The sequence below is a fragment of the Apodemus sylvaticus genome, chromosome 6 (genome assembly GCF_947179515.1).
Source record: "Apodemus sylvaticus chromosome 6, mApoSyl1.1, whole genome shotgun sequence".
NCBI lineage: Eukaryota > Metazoa > Chordata > Mammalia > Rodentia > Muridae > Apodemus > Apodemus sylvaticus.
The window spans coordinates 100,544,300-100,571,467 of NC_067477.1; the positions used below are offsets into that span (position 1 = coordinate 100,544,300).

General features: G+C 48.8%; 1 protein-coding gene and 1 non-coding gene across 2 annotated transcripts; both read right to left on the minus strand.

The window, feature by feature from the left end:
- Positions 1-18,674: 18,674 nt before the first annotated feature.
- Positions 18,675-25,303, minus strand: Odc1 (ornithine decarboxylase 1). The gene is made up of 12 exons (XM_052186063.1): positions 25,043-25,303; positions 23,066-23,159; positions 22,857-22,974; positions 22,449-22,622; positions 22,127-22,299; positions 21,804-21,938; positions 21,623-21,704; positions 21,370-21,453; positions 20,624-20,786; positions 20,427-20,539; positions 20,132-20,346; positions 18,675-19,584 (listed from the first exon to the last, which is right to left on the minus strand). Exons 3-12 carry the CDS (start codon positions 22,956-22,958, stop codon positions 19,440-19,442), a joined length of 1,386 nt encoding a protein of 461 aa, XP_052042023.1. The 5' UTR covers positions 22,959-22,974; positions 23,066-23,159; positions 25,043-25,303; the 3' UTR covers positions 18,675-19,439.
- On the minus strand, positions 23,927-24,060 carry LOC127688202 (small nucleolar RNA SNORA42/SNORA80 family). Its single transcript, XR_007978612.1, has one exon. It is a non-coding gene; the product is annotated as a small nucleolar RNA SNORA42/SNORA80 family (small nucleolar RNA).
- Positions 25,304-27,168: the final 1,865 nt, after the last annotated feature.

Consider the following 27,168-nt stretch of genomic DNA (forward strand, 5'->3'; position numbering starts at 1 on the left):
GGTGGTGGTCATGTTATTGTTGTTGGCTTGTTTGTTTGCTTTGAGTGTCCTCTGGCCATAAACCCCCTTTCTCTGAAGAAAAGGGCATCCTGATTGCTCCTAGAGAGAAGGCCGAAAAAGAAGTTCATAAACCTCCTCTGAGGGAAACAATTCAGTCAAGAAATGAACAGGTGCCGGGCGGTGGTGGCGCACACCTGTAATCCCAGCATCTGGGAGGCAGAGGCAGGCGGATTTCTGAGTTCGAGGCCAGCCTGGTCTACAGAGTGAGTTCCAGGACAGCCAGGGCTATACAGAGAAACCCTGTCTCAAAAAAACCAAATCCAAAAAAAGCAAACCAAACAAACAAACAAAGAAATGAACAGGCCATTAGCACCTGCTGTGGAAAAAAAGGGAAAGACACATACATGGTAATTCTAGAGACACCTTGAAGATGGTGTAGTGGTCTGAACGAGATGTCCCACACAGGACCCTCGAGTTTGAACACTTAGTTCTTGGTGGGTGGTACTATGGGGGGATGAAACCTTTAGGAGGTCCAGCTTCGACAGAGGAAGTAGATCCCTGGGGGCAGGCCTTGAGATAGCCTCACTCACATCCTGGTCACTGTCCCTGCTTCCTGTGTGTAGCTGCCGGTGTGGCCTCTCAGCTTTCTGCTCTGGCTTACTGCCTGCTGCCTTGCCTCCTTGTCTTTATGGAATTTCCCTCCAGACCCATAAGTCAAAACAAATTTGGTCATGGTGTTTAACACAGCAACAAGAAATAACAAGGATGGATGGGGAGAAAAAGCAACCATGTCTACCCTGTTTAAGGGCGGGACTACAGGAATAGAACTTGGGTTTGAGTCCCAGCACCACATAAACCAGATACAGTGGCACACACCATAATCCCAGTACTGATTCCAGAGGCAGGAGAACCAGAAATCCAAGGTCATAGCCAATTCAAAGCCAACCTGGGCTAAATAAGAAACCACCTATAATAAACAAACAAACTATTGACATTGGTGTGGTGTCACAGTAATGGGATTTTGCAGCAGCGGGTGGGTAGATTGGGCTTGGTCAGGAACAAGACAAGGAAACGTAGGGATTTGGAGCTGGATAGGAGGTTCAGTGATTAAGAGTGTTTTGTGGGACTGGAGAGGTGTCTCGATGGTTAAGAGCACTGACTGCTCTTCCTGAGTTCAAGTCCCAGCAACTACATGGTGGCTCACAACCATCTGTAATGGGATCTGATGCCCTCTTCTAGTGTGTCTGAAGACATGAGAGTGTACTCATATACATAAAATAAATATTTTTTTAAAAGTATTTTGTGTTCTTATAGAAGAATGGATTTTGTTTCCCTAGCATCTATGTTAGGTAACCTGTAACTCCAGCTCCAGAAGATCTAGCACCCTCTTCTGACCTCTATGAGCAACTGCATGCACAGGTTGGGGGGGCGGGACACACACACACACACACACACACACACACACACACAGGGGGGGGAGGGATGGAGGGAGGTGAATTCAAAAAAATAAAAAGGCAGGGATTTATAGCCAAGATGACAGTGAGGTCAGTGATGGAAAATTACTAGGGGAAACATCAGGATTGAGGGCTTCTGGCTAAAATGGCTTAACATGACTCCTGTGAAGGCAGGCAGGTAGGCAGATGAGATCAGATGTCCTCTGGGGGGCATGGAGGAGGACCCGATAAGGTAAGTTCAGTTAATCAGGTATGGAGTGTGCGACTGGGGTGACCTGACCGTACAGGACAAATTTGTTGTTATTACTCTTCGGTCTCCAGACAAGATCGGACTCCATAGCACAGGCTGGTCTAGAGCACACTAAGCAGCTCAGGTGACTTTGAACTCAAGGCAATCCTCCTGCCTTAGCCTCCCAACTGCTGCCTGGTTCCCACAGGATTCTTGAGAAAGCTTTTGGACCCTTTGAAGATAAAGCAAGGAGTCTGAAACAAAGAAGTTGGAAAAGAGACGGGGAGGGCTTGGCTGCTGTGACGACCTCGGTCTTACCTCCCGTTACTTCTCCTCTAAAAGCTGTCCATTTGTTCTTCAAGTAGAAGCCTTTCCCTGTGTTAGGCAATATAAACCCATCTCTTGCTCTTCACTGAACCTCTCTGTTGGGGTAGAAACACAGCTTGGTTTCTCTCCTGTTCCTCCTCTGCCTTAAGTTGGATTTGCAGGCCCCGAAACTGAACCCAAGGAAGAAGAGGCCAAAAAAAAAAAAAAATAAAATAAAAAAAAAATCCTTCCTCCCTACAAGGTTGCCATGAGAGCTGTCTGCAGAAAAAGCCCCAGAGACACTCCCTTGGGGCAAGCAGACATTTGGCCTAAGGGCTTATTAAATGCTCCTAGGCAGGCAGCCGCCTGGCCATGTGTGGGAAAGAAATCAAAGGAGCCACCATCAGCTTCAATTTGGAGAATGGGGATAGGCAGGTCATAAATATTCACCAGGAGGAAAACACAGCCTGAGATACTGCCAGGCAGGCTGGGGACACTGGCCCCAGTGTCACTGCTCCACTTCCACTAATATAGGTATAGGACAATGAGGCAAAGATGTCTCTTCACAATCACGGGCACCTGGGTGGGGACTGTGGGCAGTCTCCATTTGCAGGATGCTGAACAGGACTCGGGTTCGTCTCATCCGCACACTGACAAATGTATCAGACAGCACCCGCCTGCTTTCTAGCTCTAGTCCATACCCTTCTTAGTATAGAAACCAACAGGCAGCCATGATCATAGTCAAGGGTTTGGCTGGGAGGAGCCCTCTGTACCCTGCAGGCCCAAAGACAGGCTCACAACACCATCTATGGTCATGGCAAGGGTGACCTTGGGGGTAAAACTGTCCAGATGTCCACTAACTAGTCAGCCTAGTCCATGCTCCACTGAAGATATCTCCTGCTTCCTATAGCTGGCTTTCCCTCTTCCCCTCATTCATTAATTTTAAGTTCAGGCCTTTAAGCACTTATCATATGGCCTGACCAGCGGATACCCCAGGGCAAGATGATGGGTTAGTCTCTGTACTCAGGAAGCAGAGGTAGGAAGATCTCTGTGAGTTTAAGGCTAGCCTGGTCTACATAGCAAGTTTCAGAGCAGCCATGAATACATAGTGAGATCTTGTCTCGGAGGAGGAGGAGAAGGAGGAGGAGGAGGAGGAGGAAGAGGAGGAGGAGGAGGAGGAGATGAGGTCAATGACAAGAACACACAGTAATCAAGCGCTATAAAACCACACCTCACAAAAGAGAACAGCTGAAGCTGGCAATCTGGGGAGGAGACAGAGGAGGTGATGTGTGGGTCATGGCTGTGACACAGAAAGATTGTGACAGATCTTAGAGTAGTAAAAAACGCCATTCAGACACGCAAAAATATCTTAGGATTCCCCACTACACCCAAGGCTGCACCTGATAACCAGAACCCAGTGACGTCACTCACTCATGGTAACCAGACGCAGGCCGAGAAGCCCATGTCGCCCACTGGACAGTACGCGAACAGGGACCAAGATCAATGCTCTGAAAAGATGCCACCTTGATCTCTTGAGGCTAGAGACTCTGCCCCTCAAACCAGAGACTTCTGTTAGAGACTGGATCTGACCTTCAGCTGAGACAAGTCACACAGGGGAGCAATCTTAGTGAGATTGGCTTAGGACTTTAGAGTGTCACTGGCGGTGGTGGCGCACGCCTTTAATCCCAGCACTTGGGAGGCAGAGGCAGGTGGATTTCTGAGTTCGAGACCAGTCTGATCTACAGAGTGAGTTCTAAGACATCCAGGGCTACACAGAGAAACCCTGTCTCAAAAAAGCAAAAGGAAAAAAAAAAAAAGGAATTTAGAGTTTCAACTTTGTGTGATGACCCATAGCATAATAAAATATAACTTTTGGATGGGCGGTGGTGGCGCTGTAATCCCAGCACTCTGGGAGGCAGAGGCAGGCAGATTTCTGAGTTCAAGGCCAGCCTGGTCTACAGAGTGAGTTCCAGGATAGCCAAGGCTATACAGAGAAACCCTGTCTCGAAAAAAACAAATCCAAAAAAACAAAACAAAAACAAAAACAAACATATATATATATATATACATATATATATATAAAACTTTTGTTAGACTAACAATGAGTATTTAAGTTCTTGTTCACAACAGATCTCTTTTAGGGGTACTTGGGGACACTGCATAGCTCAGGCTGACCTAAATTTGCTATATAACTAAGGTTGGCCTGCTTCCATTCCCCAAATGCTGGGATTACAAGAATGTGCCACCATGGACACCATGACAGATCTCCTGGCAGGTGTCACATATGGGTATAGGACATTACTTATGTGATGTTGACATCACCTCCAGCAAGCTGAAACCTACTGATTCAGGTGTCATTCTGGACAAGGTCTCATGTGTAAAGTCTTGAAACCCATTGCATTGACGCTATGAATCTCAAAAGGCTCATGAAATAAAGTGACAGCACAGGAGAACTCCCTTGACAATGTCTTCAGGTCAAGGGTTGGAGAGTGAACAGGACATTGGCTTCCCATCAACAGGATGACTCAGCCCCAACCTGGCCACCTCGTGAATATGCCACCTCTAGGCCTCAGTGTCTGTTCTAACAATCGGGGTCTCCGTGACTCTCTGGGGTAGTGTGAAAGAGTCCAGGCAACTGTACGACGCATGGATGCCAACAAGCTTGAGGTTTGCAGGGAGTGACCATCAGCTGTACCACCCCCAGTCCCATATCTGAGGGGAGAGACGCTGCAAAGATGCCTTTAGCTTTTGCAGGAGGGCATCAGGGCACTGGATGTGGGAGCAGAGTTGTACACAGCAGGGCCCAGAGGGGCCACCCCTCACAAAAGCCTCTGTCCAGCCTGGCAGCCAGCTCTCTCTCTGGACTTCACTCCCCCGCTCGGCTCTGGAAAGCTCAGTTAATTCAGAAGAGTCATTTTAATCAATTAGATGAAGTGTAAAATAACCGTTCAGCTCTGCTCAGGAAGTGGGGCTTGCTGTCTCCAAGGCTTTATTGGAAAGGCTTTTAAGACGGAACCATGGGCTTCTTGAAGGTGGGCAGTGAGAGGGGGGCTGTGGCCTCAGAGAGCTAGCTCCCTCTGCTTCAGTCTCTCCTGCCACATTCGGTGCAAAAGAACCTTTCAGAGCCTCCTCGGAGGACCCAAGAAAGCTGCTACCAACTGTGGCTGAGGAACCCATTACCCCAGGCCACTCAGCCTACCCCAAATCCTCTCCCTGCCCCCCTCAGAGTGAATTTCCAGTAAGGGCTTCCCTTTCCTGGGGTCCAAAGCAGCTTCCTTCTTGCCCCTCTACACAGAAAGACAGTCTGAGAAAATGCACCAAGTCCTAACACACAGTAGGCTCACAGGGGACACAAGTAGCAACAAATCCCAGAGCTCAGCTAGGGAACCAGGTTCAACTTCTCCAGAATAGCTCTTGGGAGGCTGGAGGCAGCATCCAGTCTCTCTGGAGAGTGGCCACTCCCAATTGCTCCAGCAGTCCGCAGTCCTTGGCTGTTCGCTCTTCACCCACCCAGCAGAGGATCGCATCAGCATAATGCTGCTCAACCCCTGCAGACACAGGACAGGCGGAGCAATGATACATTGTTTTGCATAGGTTTCAAATTCTTGGTTCTCCCCTCTGCACTTAGCCTGGAGAGCAGGATGGAGCCAGAGAGACAGACGACTGGTCTTGAGTTAAACATGGCCCCTGAAAGATACCCACCCTTGATCATTTTGGTATGTCCCACTCCCCCCAAAAAGGCCATCAGGCTTTCTCAAGCATAGTCACAGGTCCAGGACTACAGAAGCTCCCATGTGGAACTCCTGGACCCTCTCCCGAATTATAGAAATTCCTCCACACAGAATTCAATGACAGCACTCACATCAGGAGATGCCTTTGCTGGAATGCTACAGCTGTGCAAAAGATGACTTTAAGGTAGTCAAGAATCAACGGTGGCCAGTCACCTGTGGGGAGAATTTGCAACCCATTTCGGGAGCCATGAAACCCTACCATAAAGCAAGCTAAGGAGGCTTCCTCCCGGTTGCCACCGGTGATGGGGTGCAGCCTGCTCCTCTGTGCTGGCTGAAAAAGCCAAACAGAGCTTGGCTTCATATCCAGCGGACAGCTGGACACAGAATGGCTGGCAGGGGTCGGGGTGAGGGTTTCTATTTGGGGGCTCTCCATTGGAGCTCTGACTCCTCAGACAGAAGAAAGGGCCGTGTGCTTTTGTTTTGTTCTTGTGATTTTTTTTGACACAAATTAGAGTCACCTGAAAAGAGGTTACCTCAGTCGAGGAATTGCCTCCACTGGCCTGGTCTGTGGGCATTTCTAACGGTTAATGTAGAGGAGCCCCACCCCCACCCACGCCCAGGCAGATGGCCCTGGGCTGTGTTAAGCAAGCAAGCCCAGGAAGCCATAGGGAGCAAGCAAGCCAGCCGGTATCATTCCTTCATGGTCTAGTCTTGAGCTAATGCACTGACTTTCCGTGACAATGGACTGTAGATTAATACGATAAACAAACCCTTCCTCTCCGGATCAGGGTTTTATCACAGCAACAGAAGAGCCAACTAGGGTAGTTTGTCTCCAGGCCTACATTTTCTGGCCCCACTCACAGCAACCCACACCCTATGTTCACGAGCAGCCTTGGGGGTTCTTCATCCACAGGTATCTCAACCATCTAACTGGGGGGGAGGAGGTCGGATGGATTAACCAAAACTAAGTCTATGTGAAAAACCCTAGTGGAAACCCACTACATTGCAAGCTCATTTTAAAAACATCATTTTAAAAAGTTTGAACACAGGTACTATGCATGGGTGGATAATGTTTTCCCCAGAAGACACGGGTCATTAAACAAAATAACCAATGCCAGGTGTGGGCTGCCTCTCTATGAGTTATTAGTCAGGGAAGACCCCAGAGGCTCCAAAACAACACACGCTATTGCTATTGTTCTTGCTTGCTTACCAGAACTAGATGGCCAGGCCCTATTGCTAAAGACGACACATACTGGCCGCAGAACTAGGAGAAAGCAAGCTGGGAACTGCCCTGAAAATTCACTCCCTAGAGGAAGGGCTGGATTTCATAGTGCCCCAAGGTTCATCATGTAGGCCCCTGGAGAAAAAAGACTTCCCTAGTGTTACCCAGTTATAGGCCCCATGTGTGTTCTCACACACACACACACACACACACACACACACACACACACACACGTATTGCTTTGCTAAATGAATGTGTTGTCAAACTGCCTTCTTAATAGTTGTTCACACTCATTGATTAGTGCTGTTCTCAGTGCTGGTCAGAGAAGCTTCCTTCTGCAGGGGGCAGCAGTTGGAGAGGAAAGGGTTTATTCCACTTACGGTTCCCTATCATTTTTCATCATCCAAGAACAAAGACAGAAACTCCTGGATGGCAGGATCTGGAGGCAGGAGTGGATGCAGAGGCTGCTTGCTGGCTTGCTCCTCGTGGCTGGCTTGCTCCTCGTGGCTTGCTCACACTGCTTTCTTATAGAGCCCAGGGCCACCAGCCCACAGAAATCTGGGCCCTCCCCCATCAATTACTAATTAAGGAAATGTCTTTCAGCCAGATTTCATGGAGGCATTTTCTCTATTTCCTTCCTCTCAGACGACTCTAGCTATGTCAAGTTGGCATTAAAAACAACAACAACAACAACAAAAACCCAGCCAGCCCAAAATACCCCTTGTAAACTTGACACACAACATCATTAAGCTATAACCTTTCCTTTTGTGTTCTTCCCAAAGATGACACTTTCATATCAACACTATCATATAAACATATCAAACTTTAAAAGTTCCAATCTTTAAAAATTCAGTCTCTTTAAAAAATCCAAAGCCCTTTAAAATTAAAAATCTCTTAACCGTGGGGCTCCTGTAAAATCAAAAAAATAAATTAAATGCTTTCTTTCTTCAAGAGGGAAGAGCCAGGAGACTTATAATCTGAATGAAGCAAAACCAATCTCCAATAGTGTAAATAACTGAGCCCAATTCTCTGAGATGCACTCATAATTTTCTGGGCTCCTGCAAAGGACTTGGGTCACTTTCCCAGCTCTGCCCTCTGTAGCACACACAGCTTGTCTTCCAAGCTCAGCTCCAGTCCAACCCCAGCTGGTGTTCTTGGTGGTCATCCCACAATACTGCCGCCTCCAGAGAGTTGGGGTTCCTTGCTTTACCAGGCTGCCCTTTTGTCGATAGCCTCTGTCTCAATTAGGGTTACTATTGCTGTGATGAAACACCATGACAAAAATAAAGCAAGTTGGGGAGGAAAGGGTTTATTCAGCTTACACTTCCAAATCATTGTTCATCATCAAAAGAAGTCAGGGTGGGAACTCAAGCGTGGCTGAACCCTGGAGTCAGGAGAGGATGCAGAGGCCACGGAGGGGTGCTGCTCACTGGCTTCCTCAGCCTGCTTTCTTATAGAACCCAGGACCACCAGCCCAAGGAAGGCTGGGACCTTCCACATCAATCACTAATTAAGAAAAATGCCCTACAACTGGATCGTAGGGAAGCATTTTTCACAGTTGAGTGTCCCTCCTTTCAGATGACTCCAGCTTGTGTCAAGTAGACATAAAACTAGCCATCACGTGATCAAAGAATAAGCACAAATATTCGAAGAATCAAAATAAACTATTTAACTGGGGGCTTGTGAGGCGGACCCATTGGTAGAGAATTTGTCTAGCATTCACAAAGCCCGTAATTCCCAGCACTTTATAAACTGGACATGGTGGTACATTCCCAGTGATCCTGTCACTCAGGACTTAAGAGGCAGAAGATTATAAATGTAAGGAGTAAGCATGCTTGAACAGTGAAAATGAGGGAAACCTGAGTGACACGAGTTACAAACAAACAAACAACCCCCCACCCACACCTATTTAACTAGTATGGCTCAAACATAGACCAATCAGATGAGCACCATCATGCCCCTCACTGGGGACACTGACAGACCGAGCCCTGGGGGTCTCATTCCAGCCACGTGGAAGGATTTATCCCACGCCACTTGCCGGCTTCTCTGGATTTCACAGTGGGAGCCTGAGCCACCCAGTGATGGCCACAGCAGTGATGCTAAACCTCACAGAGCAGGAGCCAAAGGCCAGGCCTTCCCTGAGTCCTCTAGATATAGGGAGTCTAAGCCACAAAACACAGCCAGGAAGTGTGATTGTCACAGCCGTGTGTAGACGTGGGCACTCTGCTCCCTAGGCCTGTCCTAACAGACAGAGATAGCCACGTCCCTTTAAGATAAGTAAACTGGGGGCTGGAGAGATGGCTCAGTGGTTAAGAGCACCGACTGCTCTTCCAAAAGTCCTAAGTTCAAATCCCAGCAACCACAGGGTGGCTCAACCATCCATAAAGAGATCTGACGCCCTCTTCTGGTGTGTCTGAAGACAGCAACAGTGTACTTTCACATAATAAATAAATCTTTGGGAAAAAAAAGATGAGTAAAGTGTATGTAAGTAAAACCTTCTCTGTCTATATAATATTACTTGTATGTACATTTTAGGGATGACCATTTAGTATTGGATAACCAATTGGTGTGCTCTTTCCTGGGGAAGTCTGTTTCTCCTGGTCAGATTATAATCTTGAAAACTAAAAGAAATAAATTTTAAAAAATAAAATAAAACAAATAAAACCAATTGCATATACCTTGGTCTCTTTTTAAAACAGGTAGTCATACTCTTTCTAGAAATTTCTATATACAATAGACACACAGTGGGTTGGAGAGATGGTTCAATGATTAAGAGCATTTGCTGTTCTTCCAGAGGCCCAGAGTTTGATTCCCAGCACCCACTTGGCATCTCACACCCACCTGTAACTCCAGTTCTAGGGGTTCGATGCCCCCTGCTGGTCTCTGTGGTAACTGGGAACTTACATGGTGCATAGATATACATACAGGCAAAACATCCGCACACATAACTAAATCTAAAACAGAGACAGTGGCTGGGAAGATGGCTTAGTGGGTAAAAGAGACTGCTGTCCAAGTGCGAGGACCGGAGTTCGAGTCTCCAGTCCCACATAAAAGCTGGTCTCGGGCTGGAGAGATGGCTCAGTGGTTAAGAGCACTGACTGCTCTTCCAGAGGTCCTGAGTTCAAATCCCAGCAATCACATGATGCCTCACAACCATCTGTAATGGGATCCGATGCCCTCTTCTGGTGTGTCTGAACACAGTTACAGTGCACTTACATACATGAAATAAATAAATTAAAAAAAAAAAAAAGCTGGTCTCAGTAGTATAAGCATCTGTAATTCCTGTGCCACCTCAGGGAGATGGAGCCGAAGACAACAGCAAAAGGGGGATTGTTTCAAGGTAGAAGGTCACATGTGTGTTCATATTCAAACACACAATAAAATAAAGCAAAACACACACACACAAGCAGGTACTTCATTGACAGGGAGATGAACTTATAGACCTCAGTTTCCTGATGCTATAGGAAGGACAAACATTTGTCATCTACTTGGTGCCAGATGGAGCCCTGAATCAAGGGAAGAAGCCAGTCCAGAGGCTGCAGACTCAGCCTCCCCGAGATTCGCGAATGCCCAGCTCCCAGCTCTCGGACTTGGAAGCCCCGAGAGTCACAGGAACTAGTAACAGTTTCCCCTGGTCCAGGCCCAGTGCGGAAGGTAGGGAGAAGAGCAGTTGGCTTGCACGGCCAGGCCCCTGGGCACAGGAGGACCAGGCTTACAGCTGCCGGGGATTGTGTGCTGCATGCCCTGTTGGCACCATCTGCCCTGGCCTTGTGCCTACCGCTGCCTGGGATAAATGCACTCCATCTGGTCTGTTTTTTGGTGTGTGTGTGTGTGTGTGTGTGTGTGTGTGTTGCTCATTTTGGGGACTCGGAAACTGAGGCTCCAGGGATGCGTTAGTGGCCCAAGACCACTGGCAGCCAACCCTGACTGGGCTAATTGGTCCTTCTCCTGACTGGCCCTGGCTCCCACGCCTGTGCCCCCACCACTCACACCCATCTTCGATGTGGGTGCTAAGCCACCTCAGGAGATGAGACCCACCTCTTCGCCCTCACTCAATGCTGCCCTTTGCTTCCCCCAGGGACAGGCTGACATTCACCATGGTGAGCTCTCATCCCTTCTCCACACAGCCCAGAGCTAATTGTCCTGATTCCCTTCCAAGAGCAGCTTCTCTGAATTGCCTTCGCAGGCACAATTAGGCGAGTTCAGCCTGACTTTCACACTCCGGCTCTGAAAAAATAAAAAATCAAATCAGCCAGGAAGCAGCGCCTCTCGGAAGTTCTCTGAGAGCCCCTTTATGCACCAGACAAAGCACAGGCATAATTACCTGCTTAGCTGATGAGCTGGGGACAGGGCCTGCTCACCGGAGAAGGCGGCCCAGCACCCCACTCCAGCCAGACCCCCAGCCCTCCCTTCATTAGCAAAAGCTATTTTTAGAACAGCCAGCCAGGCAAGAGACTAAACTGTCTCTTGGGATGTGTGGCACGGCACCAACCCAGAGTCCCCTCTCAACAGGCCATCATCTAGAACACCCAGACAGGAGCTGGTGGTGGAGAGAAGCAGTCTGTCCGTCCAGTGGCCCGGAGAGGAAGATGCCCTGGGTAAAGGTTCATGTTCGGGCCGAGCCTGCCTGAAATCCAAGTCTCTCTGAATGTGCTCCTTGCCTGTCTAACGGTGCAACTTTTTTTTCTTCCTATTCAAGACAGGGTTTCTCTGTATAGCCCTGGCTGTCCTGGAACTCACTCTATAGACCAGGCTGGCCTCAAACTCAGAAATCCACTTGCCTCTGCCTCCCAAGTGCTGGGATTAAAGGCGTGTGCCACTACCGCCAGGCTTAAAGGTGCAATTTATATGCCCCATTTTCTCAGGAGAAAGTAGGAATTTCCAGGTAGTCTAAGAGGACAGCTTCCCTGCTAAATTGCTGGGTACACCCCATCGTCTGGAGGCTGCAGATGAGGAAGGCTGTAGTTTGGGTAGAGACAGTGAAGAAACATTTGCAAACACAAAGACCAGAATTTAAGCCCTAGAATGTTACCGGGGCTTGGGGGGAAGCAAAAGCTACAAACGGGGCTGGAGAGAGGGCACAGCTGTTCAGAGCAGCACTGGTCGCTCTGCAGAGAGGATCCAGGCTTGATTCCTACGTGGCTCTCACCTGGTGTCTGTACGGCCACTAGCAGGGGGATTCACCGCCCTCTTCTGGCCACTGCAGGTAATGCATGCATGTGGTGCACAGACAAATGCAGGCAAAACACCCCTACACGTAAATAAATATAAATAAATCTGGTTTTTGTTTGTTTTGTTTTTGTTTTTGTTTTTTTAATAGCCAGTAAGGCAGGCTTCACTGATGGCTTCTTGACTACAGTTAGCTGTGTAAGCATGATGACCTGAGTTCAGAACTCAGCACCCATGTAAAACATGGCTTCACATATCCTGATAACTTCCGGCATCGTGGAGGGCGGAGACTGGAGCATCTGTAGGGCTGGTTGGCTGCCTACGTAGCTCTAGGTTCATTGAGAAACCCTATTTCAAAGGGATAAAACTGTAACTGTATTCGATGTGTTTTCCAGTCCAAAGTTCCAAGCAGTTCCACAATCCCCCCTCCTCCCTGCCCCACCCCAAACAACGTGGTCAGATCTGTCATAACAATACCTCACTCCGCTACAGAATGCTGTCCTAACTTGCTTTCTGGTGCTGTAATGAACATCATGACCAAAAGCCGCTAGGGGCAGAAAGGGTTTGTTCCTTCTTACAGTTTATAATCCATCATATAGAGAGGACTGGGGACAGCAGCCTGGAGGCTGAGCCCCCGAAGGACTCTGCTTACTGGCTTCCTCCTTGTGTTTTGCTCAGATTGCACTTTTATTGACCCAGGACCACCTGGGGGTGGTACCACACTCAGTGTCTTGGGCCCTCCTGTGTCAATCATGCCCCCACAGACACGCCCACTGGCCAATCTCATGAAAGCATTTTCTGTTGAGGTTCCCTCTGGCCAATGACCACGGCTTGTGTCAGGGTGGCAGAAAACTAAACAGCACAATGACTATGATGGAGGGGAAAGTGAACGGAGGGTGGGGAGATGAGTGGGAGCACCGATCACTCGATTCGCTCACTGGTTGTGTGGAATAGAATCAGTAAAGGCGAGGACTAGAGGACGGAATGTCTTCAGCCCTGTAATTCAGAGACCCAGAACCAACGGTGACTCAGTACAAACAAGCCTGAAGTCAAGTGGAGGCTAGTGGCCATCTGAAGATAAGGGACAAATTCTACACACACACACACACACACACACACACACATACACACACACACCATGTGCACCAGTGTAGTGGCAGGAGGATTGTCAGAAGTTTGAGGCCCAGACTGGCCATATAAGTACCAGGCCAGCTGGGGCTACTTATGTACTTAGTTACTCCGAGAATAGGATCAATCTGGAGCCAGGTGGTGGCAACACACACCTTTAATCCCAGCACTCAGGAGGCCAAGGCAGGCAGAGCTCTGAGTTTGAGGCTAGCCTGGTCTACAGAGTGAGTTCCAGGACAGTCAGAGCTACACAGAAAAAAACAAAACAAAACCCTGTCTCAACAACAACAAGCAATCTAAAAAAAATGAAAGTTAAGGGAAAACACGGGTTCCATCTCCTTTTGTACAAATTAAGATGTGGGTCTGAGGGTCCTAGCAGACCCTACCCAGTCAGGAACTCATTAAATCTGCTTCTGTCTAGGAGAAAGGGGAAGGAAGTAACCCCAAAGATGATGACCGCATGTCAAGAAGCCAGCTCACAGTAGGAAAAAGGACCCCAGAATGAACCCTGAATTCTCACCTATACAGCAGGGGTCCCTGACAGACTCTTTCTCCTTCAGGAATCAGACTCTTGTGAAGGAGGAGGAGGAAGAGGAGAATGAGAAAGAAGAGGAGGAGGGGGAGGAGGGAGGAGCCTCCTAAAAGTCTCTTGGTCCTCTTCTTTCTCTCTCTCTCTTTTTTTTTTAAGGATTTATTTATTATATGTAAGTACACTGTAGCTGTCTTCAGACACTCCAGAAGAGGGTGTCAGATCTCATTATGGATGGTTGTGAGCCACCATGTGGTTGCTGGGATTTGAACTCAGGACCTTCGGAAGAGCAGTCAGTGTTCTTAAAGGCTGAGCCATCTCTCCAGCCCCTTGGTCCTGCTCTCTTGCCTCTGGGATCCCAGAACCTCTGCTGTCCTGTGCAGGCACCTGGGGAGGGATACAGTCCCAGTGTCTGTGTGGCTCTTTATGTCATAGATTGACCTTTAGTTTCCCTTCCCAAGCAAGGCTTCTTGTGCCCTGTCTCAAAAACAGTGGCTCACAAACAAGATCTTCAGTTTTCTGTGAGACTCGGGTGCAAGTTTGATGTGCTGTGAATGAGTCACGTGACTCGGACCAGGCCTCTGTCCTCTGTGGGAACTGTTGGTCCCGCAAGCTCACGTGCTGACCAGCCCACTGTGATGTCCTGGGGCAGATGAGGCTCCCAGAGACAGGACCTGATCTCAAGCTTTCAGGAGGAGGGCTGAGGGAAAGCTAATGGTTGCCAGGCCCACCTCCGCAAGACCCTGGCTTCTGCAGGGATGCGGTGGTAAGGAGAGGGTCGGGTATTGAGGATGGGTGGTGCCGGCGGGCCCATGCAAAAGGAAGCATAGGTAGGCTCGGCCTCTGGCTCACAGACAATTACGGAGACAGCTACACTGAGACACATAAATCTCTGGACCTATTCTCAGGGCACATGGGGACAGGTAGGCCAGATCGGCTTGTACAAATGTGGCGTGGGCACAGGGGAAGGCCTGGGATACTTCAGGAAACTGTGGCTTTACCCACTTAAGGGACGGGCGGGCAAAGACAGCGAAACAGAGGCTGAAGACGACTCGACTCGCTGGAGATCCCTGGAAGTCCTTCTGAAGTAGGGATGAGGGTTGGGGGACTCTGACCTACCTAGTCTGCTTGGAGTCTTCTTTCAGAGTGGAGCTTGGCCCCTAGCCAACTAGCTACACCTTAAACACTAGGTGCTACTGCCCCCTGGTGGCCGTAACCAGGACTGTCCCGGGCTGCATAGCTAATAAGTTGAGCTTCCCAAGGCCTGCTTTCTGTCTCCTGTGCTTGTTGACTCATAAGGATGCTGAGGCCCACAGAAGCACCTTACTTGTAGAAGGCAACCCGGCGCCCAGAAGCCAGGGCCAGGATCCTGGTGCTTAAGATTCAGAAGTCCTGTCAAGCTGCCGAGTTAAATGAGATAAACCACAAATAATGTTTCTTAATAGGTTCCAGGTAATATCTTAAAAATTACTTGCTAAATGTGGCCTCTCTGCCTATAAATCAAGAGCTGAACATGCACAGTTGCCAAGACAGGTTGGGAACAGGAGGGAACAGGCCACATCACAGGCCTCAGCAGCCCAGCCTCCTAGTACACTCCTGCCCGGCTACTCTGGCCCAGCTTCCGGTGCCTTCTCCCAGTGGGTTGTCGGGCATGGGGGGTGGGGGGGGTGGGGCAGCAGGTTCCACCTTAGAAACACTTTAGCTCAGCTGGGCAGCGGTGGTGGACACCTTTAATACCAGCACTAGGGAGGTAGGACAGGTGGATCTGAGTTTGAGGCCAGCCGGGTCTACATAAAACCCTTCTCTCACCACCAGCAGCAATGTTTTAGGTGTGTAGCTAGGGATATTATAGTTATTAGTTTTTCTGTAGCTGTAACAGAACACCGGCCATTCTCTGCTGGTGTTAAATGTGCTAATTCAGGACAGATTCGATTATATTAAAAGCAGGTTTACTGGGAAGCTGCTATCAGAGGTCACTGGCCCTAAGGATGGAGGCCAGGGGAATTCCATCGGGAGAGGGGAGGGAGGGGGAAAAGTGTGTGCACAGAGAAGGGAGAGAAGCAGAAGAAGGGGGAGAGAGAAGGAGAGAGAGGGAGAGAAGGAGAGAGGGGAGGGGGAAGAGAGGGAGGGAGAAAGAGAAAGAGAGAGGGAGAGGAGAGAGAGAGGGAGAGAGAGGAGAGAGAGAGGGAGAGAGAGGAGAGAGAGAGGGAGAGAGAGGAGAGAGACGGGGAGGGAGGGAGGGAGAGAGGGGAGAGGAGAGAGGAAGGGAGAAAGAGGAAGAGAGAGGGAGAGAGAGGGAGAGAGAGGGAGAGAGAGGAGAGAGAGGGGAGGGAGGGAGGGAGGGAGAGAGGAGAGAAAGAGAGAGGAAGATAGAGAGGGAGAGAAGGAGAGAGAGGGAGGGAGGGAGGGAGGGAGGGAGGGAGGGAGGGAGGGAGAAGAAGAGAGAAGGAAGGAGGGAGAGAGGGAGAGGAGAGAGAGAGGGAGGGAGGGAGAGAGGCAGAGAAGGAGAGAGGGAGAGGAGAGAGAAGGAGGGAAGGAGAGGGAGAGAGGGAGAGGAGAGAGGGAGGAGAGAGGGAGGAGAGAGAGAGAGAGAGAGAGAGAGAGATCACACACAAAATATCAGGATTATATGGATTATATGGGGAAGAGCCTCTGGAGGAGGAAAGTTCGGGATTGAGGGCAGGGTGTACCAGGGAGAAACCCGGAGGCCAGGTCTGCTTTGTAAAATGAGTGCCTCAGTCCCTCATCCAGACCTGAAACCAAATAACCATCATGGAGGAAAGTCAGGTCAGGAGCTGTAGAAAGAGAAGTGCCACTGTAGATGTGGTAGCTAGAGGCACACTGTGCCTAGCAAGGATAGGGCTGGGTCTGTCCAGCTCCAGACCCAACTCAGTCCATGGCAGTTCCAGGGCCACAGGTGCTCTGGGCTGCCACTGCCTGCTGCTATTTGAGCAGGGAATGAACCAGAGAAGGACAAAGAGTGTCAGGGGTTTGTGAGATGGTCCAGTGAAAAAAGTGTTTGCCTTGTAAGCATGAGGTCCCAAGTTTGATCCCAGCACCCACATACAAACCAGGTGGCAGACGCCTATAAGAGGAGGCCTCTGAAGAGGGGGAGACAGACTCCCTAGGGCTTGTTAACCAGCCAGTATATCCAGGTCTGGTGAGAGGCCCTCCCTGTGTCAGGAGGTGGATCACTGGGGTTTGTGGGCTGCCAGCCTAGCTCCAGGCACAATTTCCTTCAAGGGACTTCAAATGACAACAGGATATCTGATATTCTCGGGTGGCACTGCCCACCCCTCTGCTGATACATCACACATACATAACTGGAGAAATGTTTAAGGAAGAGATCAGGTCAGTCTCTGGCCTCCACACACATGTAGAAGCACACATACAAGCATACATGTGTATATATATATATATATATATATATATATATATATATATATAAGCCAAAGACATATTGCTTCAGTAAAGCTGGGTGCGATCTTAACCCTCATGAGACTGAGGCAGCAGGTTAAATTCAAGGTCAGCATTGAATCCTGATGAATTTCTTAAAAGTATCTGAGAACTAAATCAGAGCTGCCTTTCTGACCTGTCTGAGCATGACTGTCTTCCAGAACTCAACTTTCATGGCAAGAAACCCAAAGCCTTTAGCCTGCTAGGCAACCACTCTCTCAAGGCTGAGGAGGCTGCCCTTGCCAGACAGACAGATGAGAAAAAACTCTTCAGGTCAAAAACGTATGTTCAAAAACCCTATTTGGGGGCTGGAGATGGCTCAGGGGTTAGGTGCGCTGGCTGCTCTTGTGGAGGGCCCCAGGTTTTGGAGCTACTCTTCCAATCTGATGTCCTCTTCTGGGTGCCTCAGGCAAAACCCACATGGTACGTGTACACACACACACACACACACACACACCACTAAGGCAAAACCCACATGGTATACACACACCACTAATTTGAGGGCAGCCTGATTTACAAAACAAATTCTAGGCCAGCATAGTGGGGCCCTACTTCAAAAAAGCAAAAACTAAGTTGAACTTTGTGAAGTCCATGCTGGCTTCTAGCCATTTCAGTCTGCACCTTTAGATTTTATCATTGGCCCTTTCCTTTGTTTTTTCTCCCATCTGTCCATCACCTTCACAATTATGTGTTTCCAGTGACATTTGGTACATTACCTTTAGAAAAATGTATTGCTGCCAAGAGCTGAAGACCTGATTTTCCCCAGTTATCCAAACTACCAATAACCGAGGCATAGGGTAGTTCCTTCCAGCCTTGCAATCACATTTCCACAGGAGTCCACTGGCACAGCATGGGACACCTGAACTTTAACCTTCGGCAGCAGATTCTCTTTAGATCTTCCCTTCCAGCCACAATTTGTGGCTCTCAAACGTTCTTAGCAAATAAAGCCATAGTCGTGTGCCTGGGAAAGGAGACCCTGGAGAGGAAGCAGCTCTTGTATGGAGGTGTACAGGTGGTTCAACGTTCATGCCCAGGGGAGTGTGAACAGCTGCACACTCCAGGTGACACAGGTTAGCAGCTGTACTCGGGCCAAGCTAACTTTTGCTTGAGGTAGGGCCTGTAGTGTAGTCCAGTGTTGTGTCCCAGTGCTGGGATCACAGGTTGACTGCCCCTCCTCCTGACCTACAGATTTTTTGGGTTATTTTATTTTGAGACAGGGTTTCTCTGTATAGCCCTGGCTGTCCTGGAACTCACTCTGTAGACCAGGCTGGCCTCTAACTCAGAAACCCACCTGTCTCTGGCTCCCAGAGTGCTGGGATTACAGGCGTGCACCACCACCACCCGGTGACCTACAGGTTTTCAATGTTAACCAGTTTAAGAGCCTGGTATACTTTGGGAAGGCCAATAGGTATGTGTGTGTGTATGTGTATAAACTGAGCAAGACAAAAGGTCAAGGTAAACATTTACAACACAGTAGTTGCTGTTGAATTTATTACAGGAAGTTGATGGCCAGATGCTGTATGATACTTCCAACTGTTCCTAGGTGGTGAGGAGGGTGAAATCAAGGGTTGAGGGAACAGTCGGGGTTTCTGCAGGCAAGGTTCAAAGAGCCTTCAATGCTCTCCCTAGGAAGTGGCCATGCCAACAGGTCACTAGGCAGATGACATTCCTTACCAACAGACTCTGGGCACCAAAGTTCACAGCCAACTGCACACACTTGGGATGGACTAAGCAGACTGATGCTATACAGAGAGCAGGCACAGCCTTGTGCCACCCACCTAGCCTTTCTGCTGTGCTGGGCTAGACTCATTGCTGTGATACAGCAGCCTGTGCAGAAGTGTGTGCCTTCTTTAAAGGATACTTGCAAACATTGCCCAATGCCCAATTATTTCAAGATACTTTATTTCCAAAATGGGTCACAACATAAGCTTTGGCCCATTCTGCCAACGCACAAGCTACAAATGCTTGCTCCGCAGCTGAAGGGCACACGTTAGTATCATGTCTGAAAAGTGAATAAAAATCCATATAAAACAAATATTCAAAGTTTCCATAGGAACACAGTAAGTGTGACCCCCATCTCCTAGCCTTCCATACTGCACTGGTGCCAACCCTACTCTTACAAAGACATTCCAAACTAGCAGTAATTAAGTTAAATGGTCCCCCCAAATGCCTTAATTCAAGCTACACTTGCAGGTGAGAGCTACAAGGATGGCATCTACACATTGATCCTAGCAGAAGCACAGGCCGCAGGGTGCCGGTCCATCCCGCTCTCCTGGGCACAGGACATGGGCAGCGTGCCATCATCCTGCTCCTCCACTTCCGGCGGGAAGCCATGGCTCTGGATCTGCTTCATGAGTTGCCTGAAAACAAAGAGGTATATTCAAACCCAAGTGCCTCCAAATTGGGAGGCCTCCCAAGAGATCTGACACCTCACCCTTTGTCACTACGTCACCAGGAAACAATGCAATGTACTACTTCACTAATAAGGAAACCACAGATGCCAACCTGAATATTTTAGTTACATTAATATTCTAGTTGCAAAGGAATCTTATTGCTTTCAGTTCTAAGACCTTTCCTAGCAAAAATCTGAAGATGAGCAGTAGTATTTGAAAACTCCCTTCCATTTATCTATATTTAGCTCAAGGTAAAACAATTTATCAAAGACAAAAAACCAAGCACAAATTCAGCTCTTTTCTTGAGACAGGCAGGCCTCAAGCAAGTTATAATAATCAAGGCCAACCCCTCAAGTGATCCTTCCACCTCAGCACAAACTGTCTTCCCCACAATTTGTACATGTGCACCAGAGATAGAACCCAGGATAGCTTCTGGCTCATGGTAGGCAAATAAATGTTCCATCACGAGCAACTGAAAGAAAGTACACAAGCAGGCACAATCAGCCTCACTCACCACATTGGCCGTGACATTACATAGTAGATGTTTGGCCTCTGGAATCCATTGAAAGTAGAAGCAGCAGCAACAGTGTATGCGCCCATGTTCTCAAAGAGCATCCAATCACCCACATGCATTTCAGGCAGGTTACAGCGCTCAACGATTCGGTCAAGGCCATCACATGTTGGTCCCCAGATGCTGGATGAGTAATACTTCTCATCTGGCTTGGGTCTCTATGAAGAAGACATTGTTCTTTAATATCCCTGAATCCTGTCCATCATTCTCACTGTTAGAGAACATGCTCAGAACTTACCTTCTGCAGCAGGGCCTTCACATGTGCATGATCATAGAGGATGCAGTTAAATGATCCATATACTCCATCATTCACATAATACATGAAGGTTTGTTCATTGGACTCATCTTCATCTAGGAAAACAGATCGCCCTAATTACCACCCAGCATCATATCAACTTCCAGCTATCTTACATGACTCGCCCTGCTACCACATACCATCAGAGCCCGCCTGCTCCTTCCACACCGTCTTTTTGGCAATGATGTTGACTGCAAGTGTGAAAGCTGATGCGACATAGTATCTGCCTGGCTCAGCTATGATTCTCACTCCAGAGTCTGATGGGAAGTACTTGTCCAGAGCTGGGTTGATCACACTGGTGATCTAAGAGGGAGAGAGGGAGCAGGCATTTGTTATGCAGTTGACAGAGGAGAAAGTTCACACTGGTCTAAGGAACAGGACATGACCCAGCAGGTCTGTCATCAGGCAACAGAAGCAACATAAACATCTCTCTCCCTGGAAACTGTACTGTACACTGTCCCCATTCTCCTCTCAATCCTTCCAACAGATTGACAGAACAAATTAATAGAACAAAATAAATTATAAAAGAGGGGCCAAATGCTGAAGTAATTCTATTAACAAATACATGCCAACAAGATAAAACTCCCTTCCACCCTGTCCACCTCACATAATTGTACAAACAGTAACACAGCACTGAACATGGCTTTTAATGGCTTTAAACATTAAAAATATATGGGAGGCAGGGATGACGGTATAAGCTGAGGTAGGAGAACTGAAAGTTTAGGGCCAGCCTGGGCTATAGTCAAAAATAAACAAGTCAGTGGGAACGCAGCAACGCCAGACCACTTGTATGGCCCCTCTTAATATCCGTAAGAAACACCAAAATGGAACTTGCTATATATAAAATACTCTCTGCAGGTTATTAACTAATAAGTGCTGCAATTACCTCTTCAAATTTAAGCTTTGTATCTTCAGATCCAGGAAAGCCACCACCAATGTCAAGCAGATACATGCTGAAACCAACTTCTGTCTAGAACCAAGAAAATTCAGAAGTCAAATTGCCAGATTCTCGAGTTTAAATGCACACGACATATGGTGTGCAGTTTAAAATCTGTTACACAGAAGGCTTCTACCAAGAGGCAATTCTAGACTCAGTAGTTATTTCAGATAGCCCCTCCCCATGAGTCAGATGTACTTACTCCCATGTCGAACACACAGCGGGCATCTGACACGGCCTGCACAAAGGTCTCAGGGTCAGTACAGCCACTGCCCACATGGAAGCTGAAATAGAAACAGGTTGCTGTTCTTTGACTAGTTCTCAAAGAGAAAGGGCCTTAAAATTTAATGTCTCAGCTAGTAATGACATTACTGAGATCTCACCTGACACCAATGACGTCAATATTTAGCTCTTTTGCCCGCTCCAAGAGAAGCCTGCTGGTTTTGAGTGTGGCACCAAACTTAACACTGAGGCGACAAACTGCTTTGGAATCATCAGTGGCAATCCGCAAAACCAACCTAGGTGGAAGAACACCAAGTGAATGCTCTACACACGCTCATCCGCTCAGGAGCCTGTGCGTAGGATGCTGCTGCTTGTGAGTCTAACCCAGGGTTTAGCCTACTTCTACTATGTACAGGAATAAAGGAACCAGGATTTGAGTCTGCCCAACAAGGCCCAGCCTTTTGTGCTCAATCAGAAGACTCACTTTGCCTTTGGATGTGCTCTAGTGACTTTCATCAATTCAATTTCACTGTCAAAAGTCATCATCTGGACTCCGCTACTTGCAGCGTACTTGATTTGAGACACTTGTTTACAAGGATTCGCATAGATAATCCTCTCTGGAGGAACCCCAAGCCCCTGCACCAACTGTATTTCAGTCTGAAAGAGAAGATCAGTGTCGGGCTGTGTACAGACTGAGTTTGACAAACAGAAGCACATCAAGTTGTCGTATGCACCTTAGCTTATTAATAACACTATGTCAACATTTATAACAACTGATGCCTCCTTGGGTGGGGGAGCAGTTTTACCTTGCTTGCACAGTCAAATCCTGTCCCGATGGCAGCTAGAGTGCTCACGATGGCTCTGCTGTCGTTACACTTGACTGCGTAAAAGGGAGTGACACGGGGAAGAGCTTTTAGCCACCTCAGGTGCTTCTTTAGAATGTCTCCAAGGTCCGCAACATAGAAAGCATCCTTATCATCCTGGAATGAGAACAGGTTCAGGGACCTCGTTAACAGTCTTGCAGTTGGCCACACTGAAGACCCTTTTCCCTTCCTTCCTTCCAATCCTATCCCTGCCAGCTGTCAGTGACAAGTCACAACCAAGCACTAGACAGTCCATAGTCAATCAAATTCTAGATTCTGAATTTGGGGACATGATCACTTAGGTGCTAGGAACTCTCAGCAGAGCTGCGGCCCTGGGATTCCCATACTTACAGAGGAAGAGACTTCATTGATTTTTTGGTCCAGAATGTCCTTGGCAGTGAAGCCTTCATCAAGAATATGGCAGTCAAACTCTTCCTTAGTAAAGTTGCTCATGGTTCTCGATGTTCCTCTGAAACAGTAAGCCGCATGTGAGCGCGAACACACTCAAAGTCTTAGCAATGCTTCATCACAAACAAATGTACAAGTAAACTGATACTTACACAGAAAACCTAGAGATGGAATTAAATTATCGATAGCGCCTCACAAGGCCAACTTATCCAAGAACTCTGAATGCTCCTTGGAGTGGTGGAAACACTAGTGAGGAAAAACACAAGATGTTGCTATCTCCCTTGGAATCTCATTAAAGGTTACACAATGCAACAGTATATCAGAGTAAGCAGTTGAAACAAAGTGCCCAGTACAGGAAGACCAACTGTGGGGTGGGAATCCCAGTGCCTAGGTGAGGAGACCCCAAACCTCTGCAGTACTCACATTCTGCTGCTCAAAACTGAATGTCACAGCTCTATCCACATGGGACATCTCAGTCCCAGCCCCTCTCCTAACAGAGGGTGTCTCAGAAGCATATTTGCATTCAGTCTAACTACTGGCATTATTAGTATATTCCAGCTCTTCTGAAACTTCAAATGGCATTACAATAACTACATGCAGCCCGAAAATGTCTTGTTTCTACTTTAAGAGTTATGCTGAATGATCTTTAGTGAATACAGTGTATCATCTATCTAGAGCACTCAAACTCTGAACAATCCACCAAAATTTTCCATAAGGAACTTTAATGCAGTAATAGCATTTAAAAAAAAAAACCTTCAAACCAACAGGATATTGTTAGTTACTATTATGAGACATCAGTATTCTAGAGCCTATATTACCTACCAAATGAGGTCTGGAAATCCAACTGTCCTCAAGTGCCTCCTAATACCCACTTAGTTATGGATAATAACCATATGGAAGGATTTTTTGGCCAACTTAATTACTAACAAGAATAAGCAGGATCACCACGCTTTTAAGCTTCTGTCTGGGCCTTATGAAATGGACAACAGCAAGTGGCCAGGTAAATTTTTTTCCGTTGTGTGACCCACTTCAGTGCCAGCAGCCTACGGGCATGGAGGCAGGGCAATGGTTAGGAGCCAGTCTGCTCTAGCATGGGACACTATGAGAGGCTCAGGGGGACGAGCCTGCCATAAATCCAAATCCATGCATGGTAAAACACACTTTAAGCCTTAATTTAATGAGACTTTTGGCAGTGTCAACGTCGTTAGCTGCCTAAGCCTCTCCTAAGTGAAGACTAGAGAAGCGCGCCAGCCAACTCGTCGTGTACCATTTACACCTGATGAGTGGGCTTGGGCAGTAACTTTGTAATTTTAGGTCTTGTTAAGTATTTTCCAGGCAATCTTCCGGCTTGAACCTGAAAAGCTTTCTTTGCGATACCATTTACTGTTTTGCCTTTCTATATCTTTGCCTAAATATAATACATAAAATCTGGAAAAAAATGTTATCAACACATTTCAGTATGGGACGTAGCTAAATCGTGTTAAACAATTAGCACAAGAGGGTAACTCTGGAAGATACAAGCCAATTAAAAAAAAAAAGAATTCCAGTCAAATTCTGCCCGATCTTAGGTTTGAATAAGACAAACCACTGCATTCTTTTGTCCTCTTCCAGACATTCCTGACAGGCTGCTTCCCACACTTTTTCTAGTTCTGGAGGATTCTGAGTAGGGTTTCCGGGACAGCCGGTAACCCGTTTTCCCCTAAACCACTAAGTCATTCAAGGAGTTCTAATTCCTAGTCACAGCTGGTGGGTATTCATTAGCAGTGACTCCCAGACTAAATTAGCTCTAGCGACTTCCACTTCGGGTCATCGGCTCTGCACTGTACACGTAGCGGAACTAAAGAAAGCAGCAGGAAACTAACTGCAGGGCGGCTGCTCGCGGCCGCGCTCCCCTGCACCTGCCGCGGGCTCGCCCTCCATCATCGCCCGGGCAAGTGGAGAGCTGAGCCCGGCTGACGCGATGCAGGCTCCCATGGGGGATCCGAGGGCTTGCGGCCGAGGGCCAGGAGCAGCTGCCTTCAGGGCGGCGGCTCGCAAGGTCACCGGCCCCGGGCCACGTGTCCCCTGCCGGCGGCCGCAGTCCGGGCCTCGCGACACGTGGCCGCACATCCCTCCCGCGCCCCGCTCACCTCACCGCACAGTGGCGCGGCTGGCCAGACCCATGGAGACGCCGCCACCGAACCCCTTAGAGCACCCGGCCGTCCGCCCGCCGCCGCCCCGTCAGCCGCCTCGTCGAGCCCGCCGCAGACGCCGACCCGAGGTGGCGCCGAGCTGCTGACTGAGGGCGGCCGGCGGCGGCGGCTGCAGGGACTGACAAAGCCCGACGGTGCGACGCGGCCGCTACTTATACGCTGAGCACGTCGTCATGGAGACGCACCAGCTCAAACCAGCCGCGATCGGTTCCGGCCGGGAGGCGCGGGGGAGGGGTGGGGGCTCCGCAGCGGCCAACCCGGGTCCGGGCGCCGGAGGCGGGAGGCGCGGGCCCGGCGCGTCAATGGGGCGGGGCGCAGCGCGTGCCCACCCACCCGCCCATCCGCCCGCGCTCCCAGCCCGGCCTCGTGCCGGACACGCCCTGCGGCAGGCCCGCGCACGCGCACCACACCACCAGTCCTGGCTGCCAGCACGCCGCAGGGCCCTATGGGCTGCGGGCGGGAGTCGGCTGGTGCATGCGCGCATGCACCCGGCCGCTCAGCCTACAAACCCCTCCGTCTACGCACACACCCTCTCCCCCTCCCCGGGTCCTAACGGCTGAACCCTGGCCTGGAAGACTAGCAGAATTCTTCCTTGGCTTTGCACTCAGCCCCTGGTATTCCTTAGCAGGGCAGGCGGGATCGCAGGTGCAAACAGGATGGATCGGCCGTGAGTTGAGTGCGGGCCACATACACTAGACTTGGTGGCGCAGACTCACCCTGCCTGCATCACGACCCTGTATGCCTCTGCATGAAAGCTTGCTAAGAGACAAGCCCTCAGAAGCTGGCGGGTCACCCCGTGTTATGTTGGTTTCTTCCGACTAGATGTTAGGCACCAGTTTCATACTAAGATATGTCTTCTATCTAAGCAAGAGTCGTACTTTAAGGCATGTTAGGGACAAGATAAGAGGTTGTGGAGTTTCCAGCTACCCCCCACCGGCTGTCCCTTATTCTGTTAACAGTAGTCTTTCAGTGTAGCAACAACTAATACACTTTGAGAAGCCTGGATGCGAAATGAGTCTGGGCGGTAAATTTGTATCCACCATATCCACCAAAGTTACATTGTTTAGTGGTACTGACTGGGTACTAACATACTCACGAATTTGTTACTATGTATACAATGCTAATAATTTGTTAATTCTCAGTTAAAATCCTTCTCCCAGTCCAGACGCAGGGCTACCAGAGGAGTACCAAAAAAACAACTTGAATCACAGCAAAGGAAAAAACCTGAAGATGCTTTTCAAGGGCCTGAGCAGGGCCAGGTGACCCACGCCTTTGCCTTTAATCCCCGCACTCAGGCAGAGCCAGGCTTTTTGTTTGTTTTTTGTTTTGTTTGGGTTTGGTTTTAGGGAGGGCTGTTTGTTTGTTTGTTTTTGGATTTGGTTTTTTTTTTTTTCCCAAGGCAGGGTTTCTCTGTATAGCCCTGACTGTCCTGGAACTCACTCTGTAGACCAGGCTGGCCTCGAACTCAGAAATCTGCCTGCCTCTGCCTCCCAACTGCTGGGGTTAAAGGCATGGGCCACCGCTGGCCCGGCTTGGGTGGTTTTTGAAATCTGGCTTCTCCGTGTCGCCTTGGCTGTGCTGGAACTCACTCTCTGTAAACCAGGCTGTCCTGCCTCCGGAGTGCTGGGATTAAAGGTGTGTCCCTTCACTGACCAGCTCTGTAAATTTGAGACCAGCATAGTCTACAAAGAGTTCCAGACCAACCAAGACTACATAGTGAGACCCTAATCACAAAACAAAGCCAAACAAACAAACAAACCCCCAATGGCTTTCCTTCAGAGGTCCCTACAGAAAATCTGCAATCTAACTCCACTCCCAAATCCTTATGCAGTTTTGTGCAAGTCTTGGTCTCATGTACCCAAGGGTCTTTTACAACCACAAAATCCTGGGAGGAAAACCTTGGCACACACTTCCAGGCCTGGGGCATAGTTCGAGAGATTTTTTTTGGGGGGGGGGTTTGGTTTCACCCACCCCCCACCCCCGAGAGAGGGTTTCTCTGTGTAGCCCTGGCTGTCCTGGAACTCACTCTGTAGACCAGGCTGGCCTCAAACTCAGAAATCCGC

Bases quoted from the DNA above. Each gene is read 5' to 3' on its own strand.
- Odc1 (XM_052186063.1), bottom strand. From the start codon at position 22,958: ATGAGCAACTTTACTAAGGAAGAGTTTGACTGCCATATTCTTGATGAA. The intron at 21,454-21,622 runs GTAAGTACATCT...TCTTGGTTCTAG, and splicing joins GCTGTGTGTTCGACATGGGA to ACAGAAGTTGGTTTCAGCAT. The intron at 20,540-20,623 runs GTATGTGGTAGC...CTGTTTTCCTAG, and splicing joins GGAGCAGGCGGGCTCTGATG to ATGAAGATGAGTCCAATGAA.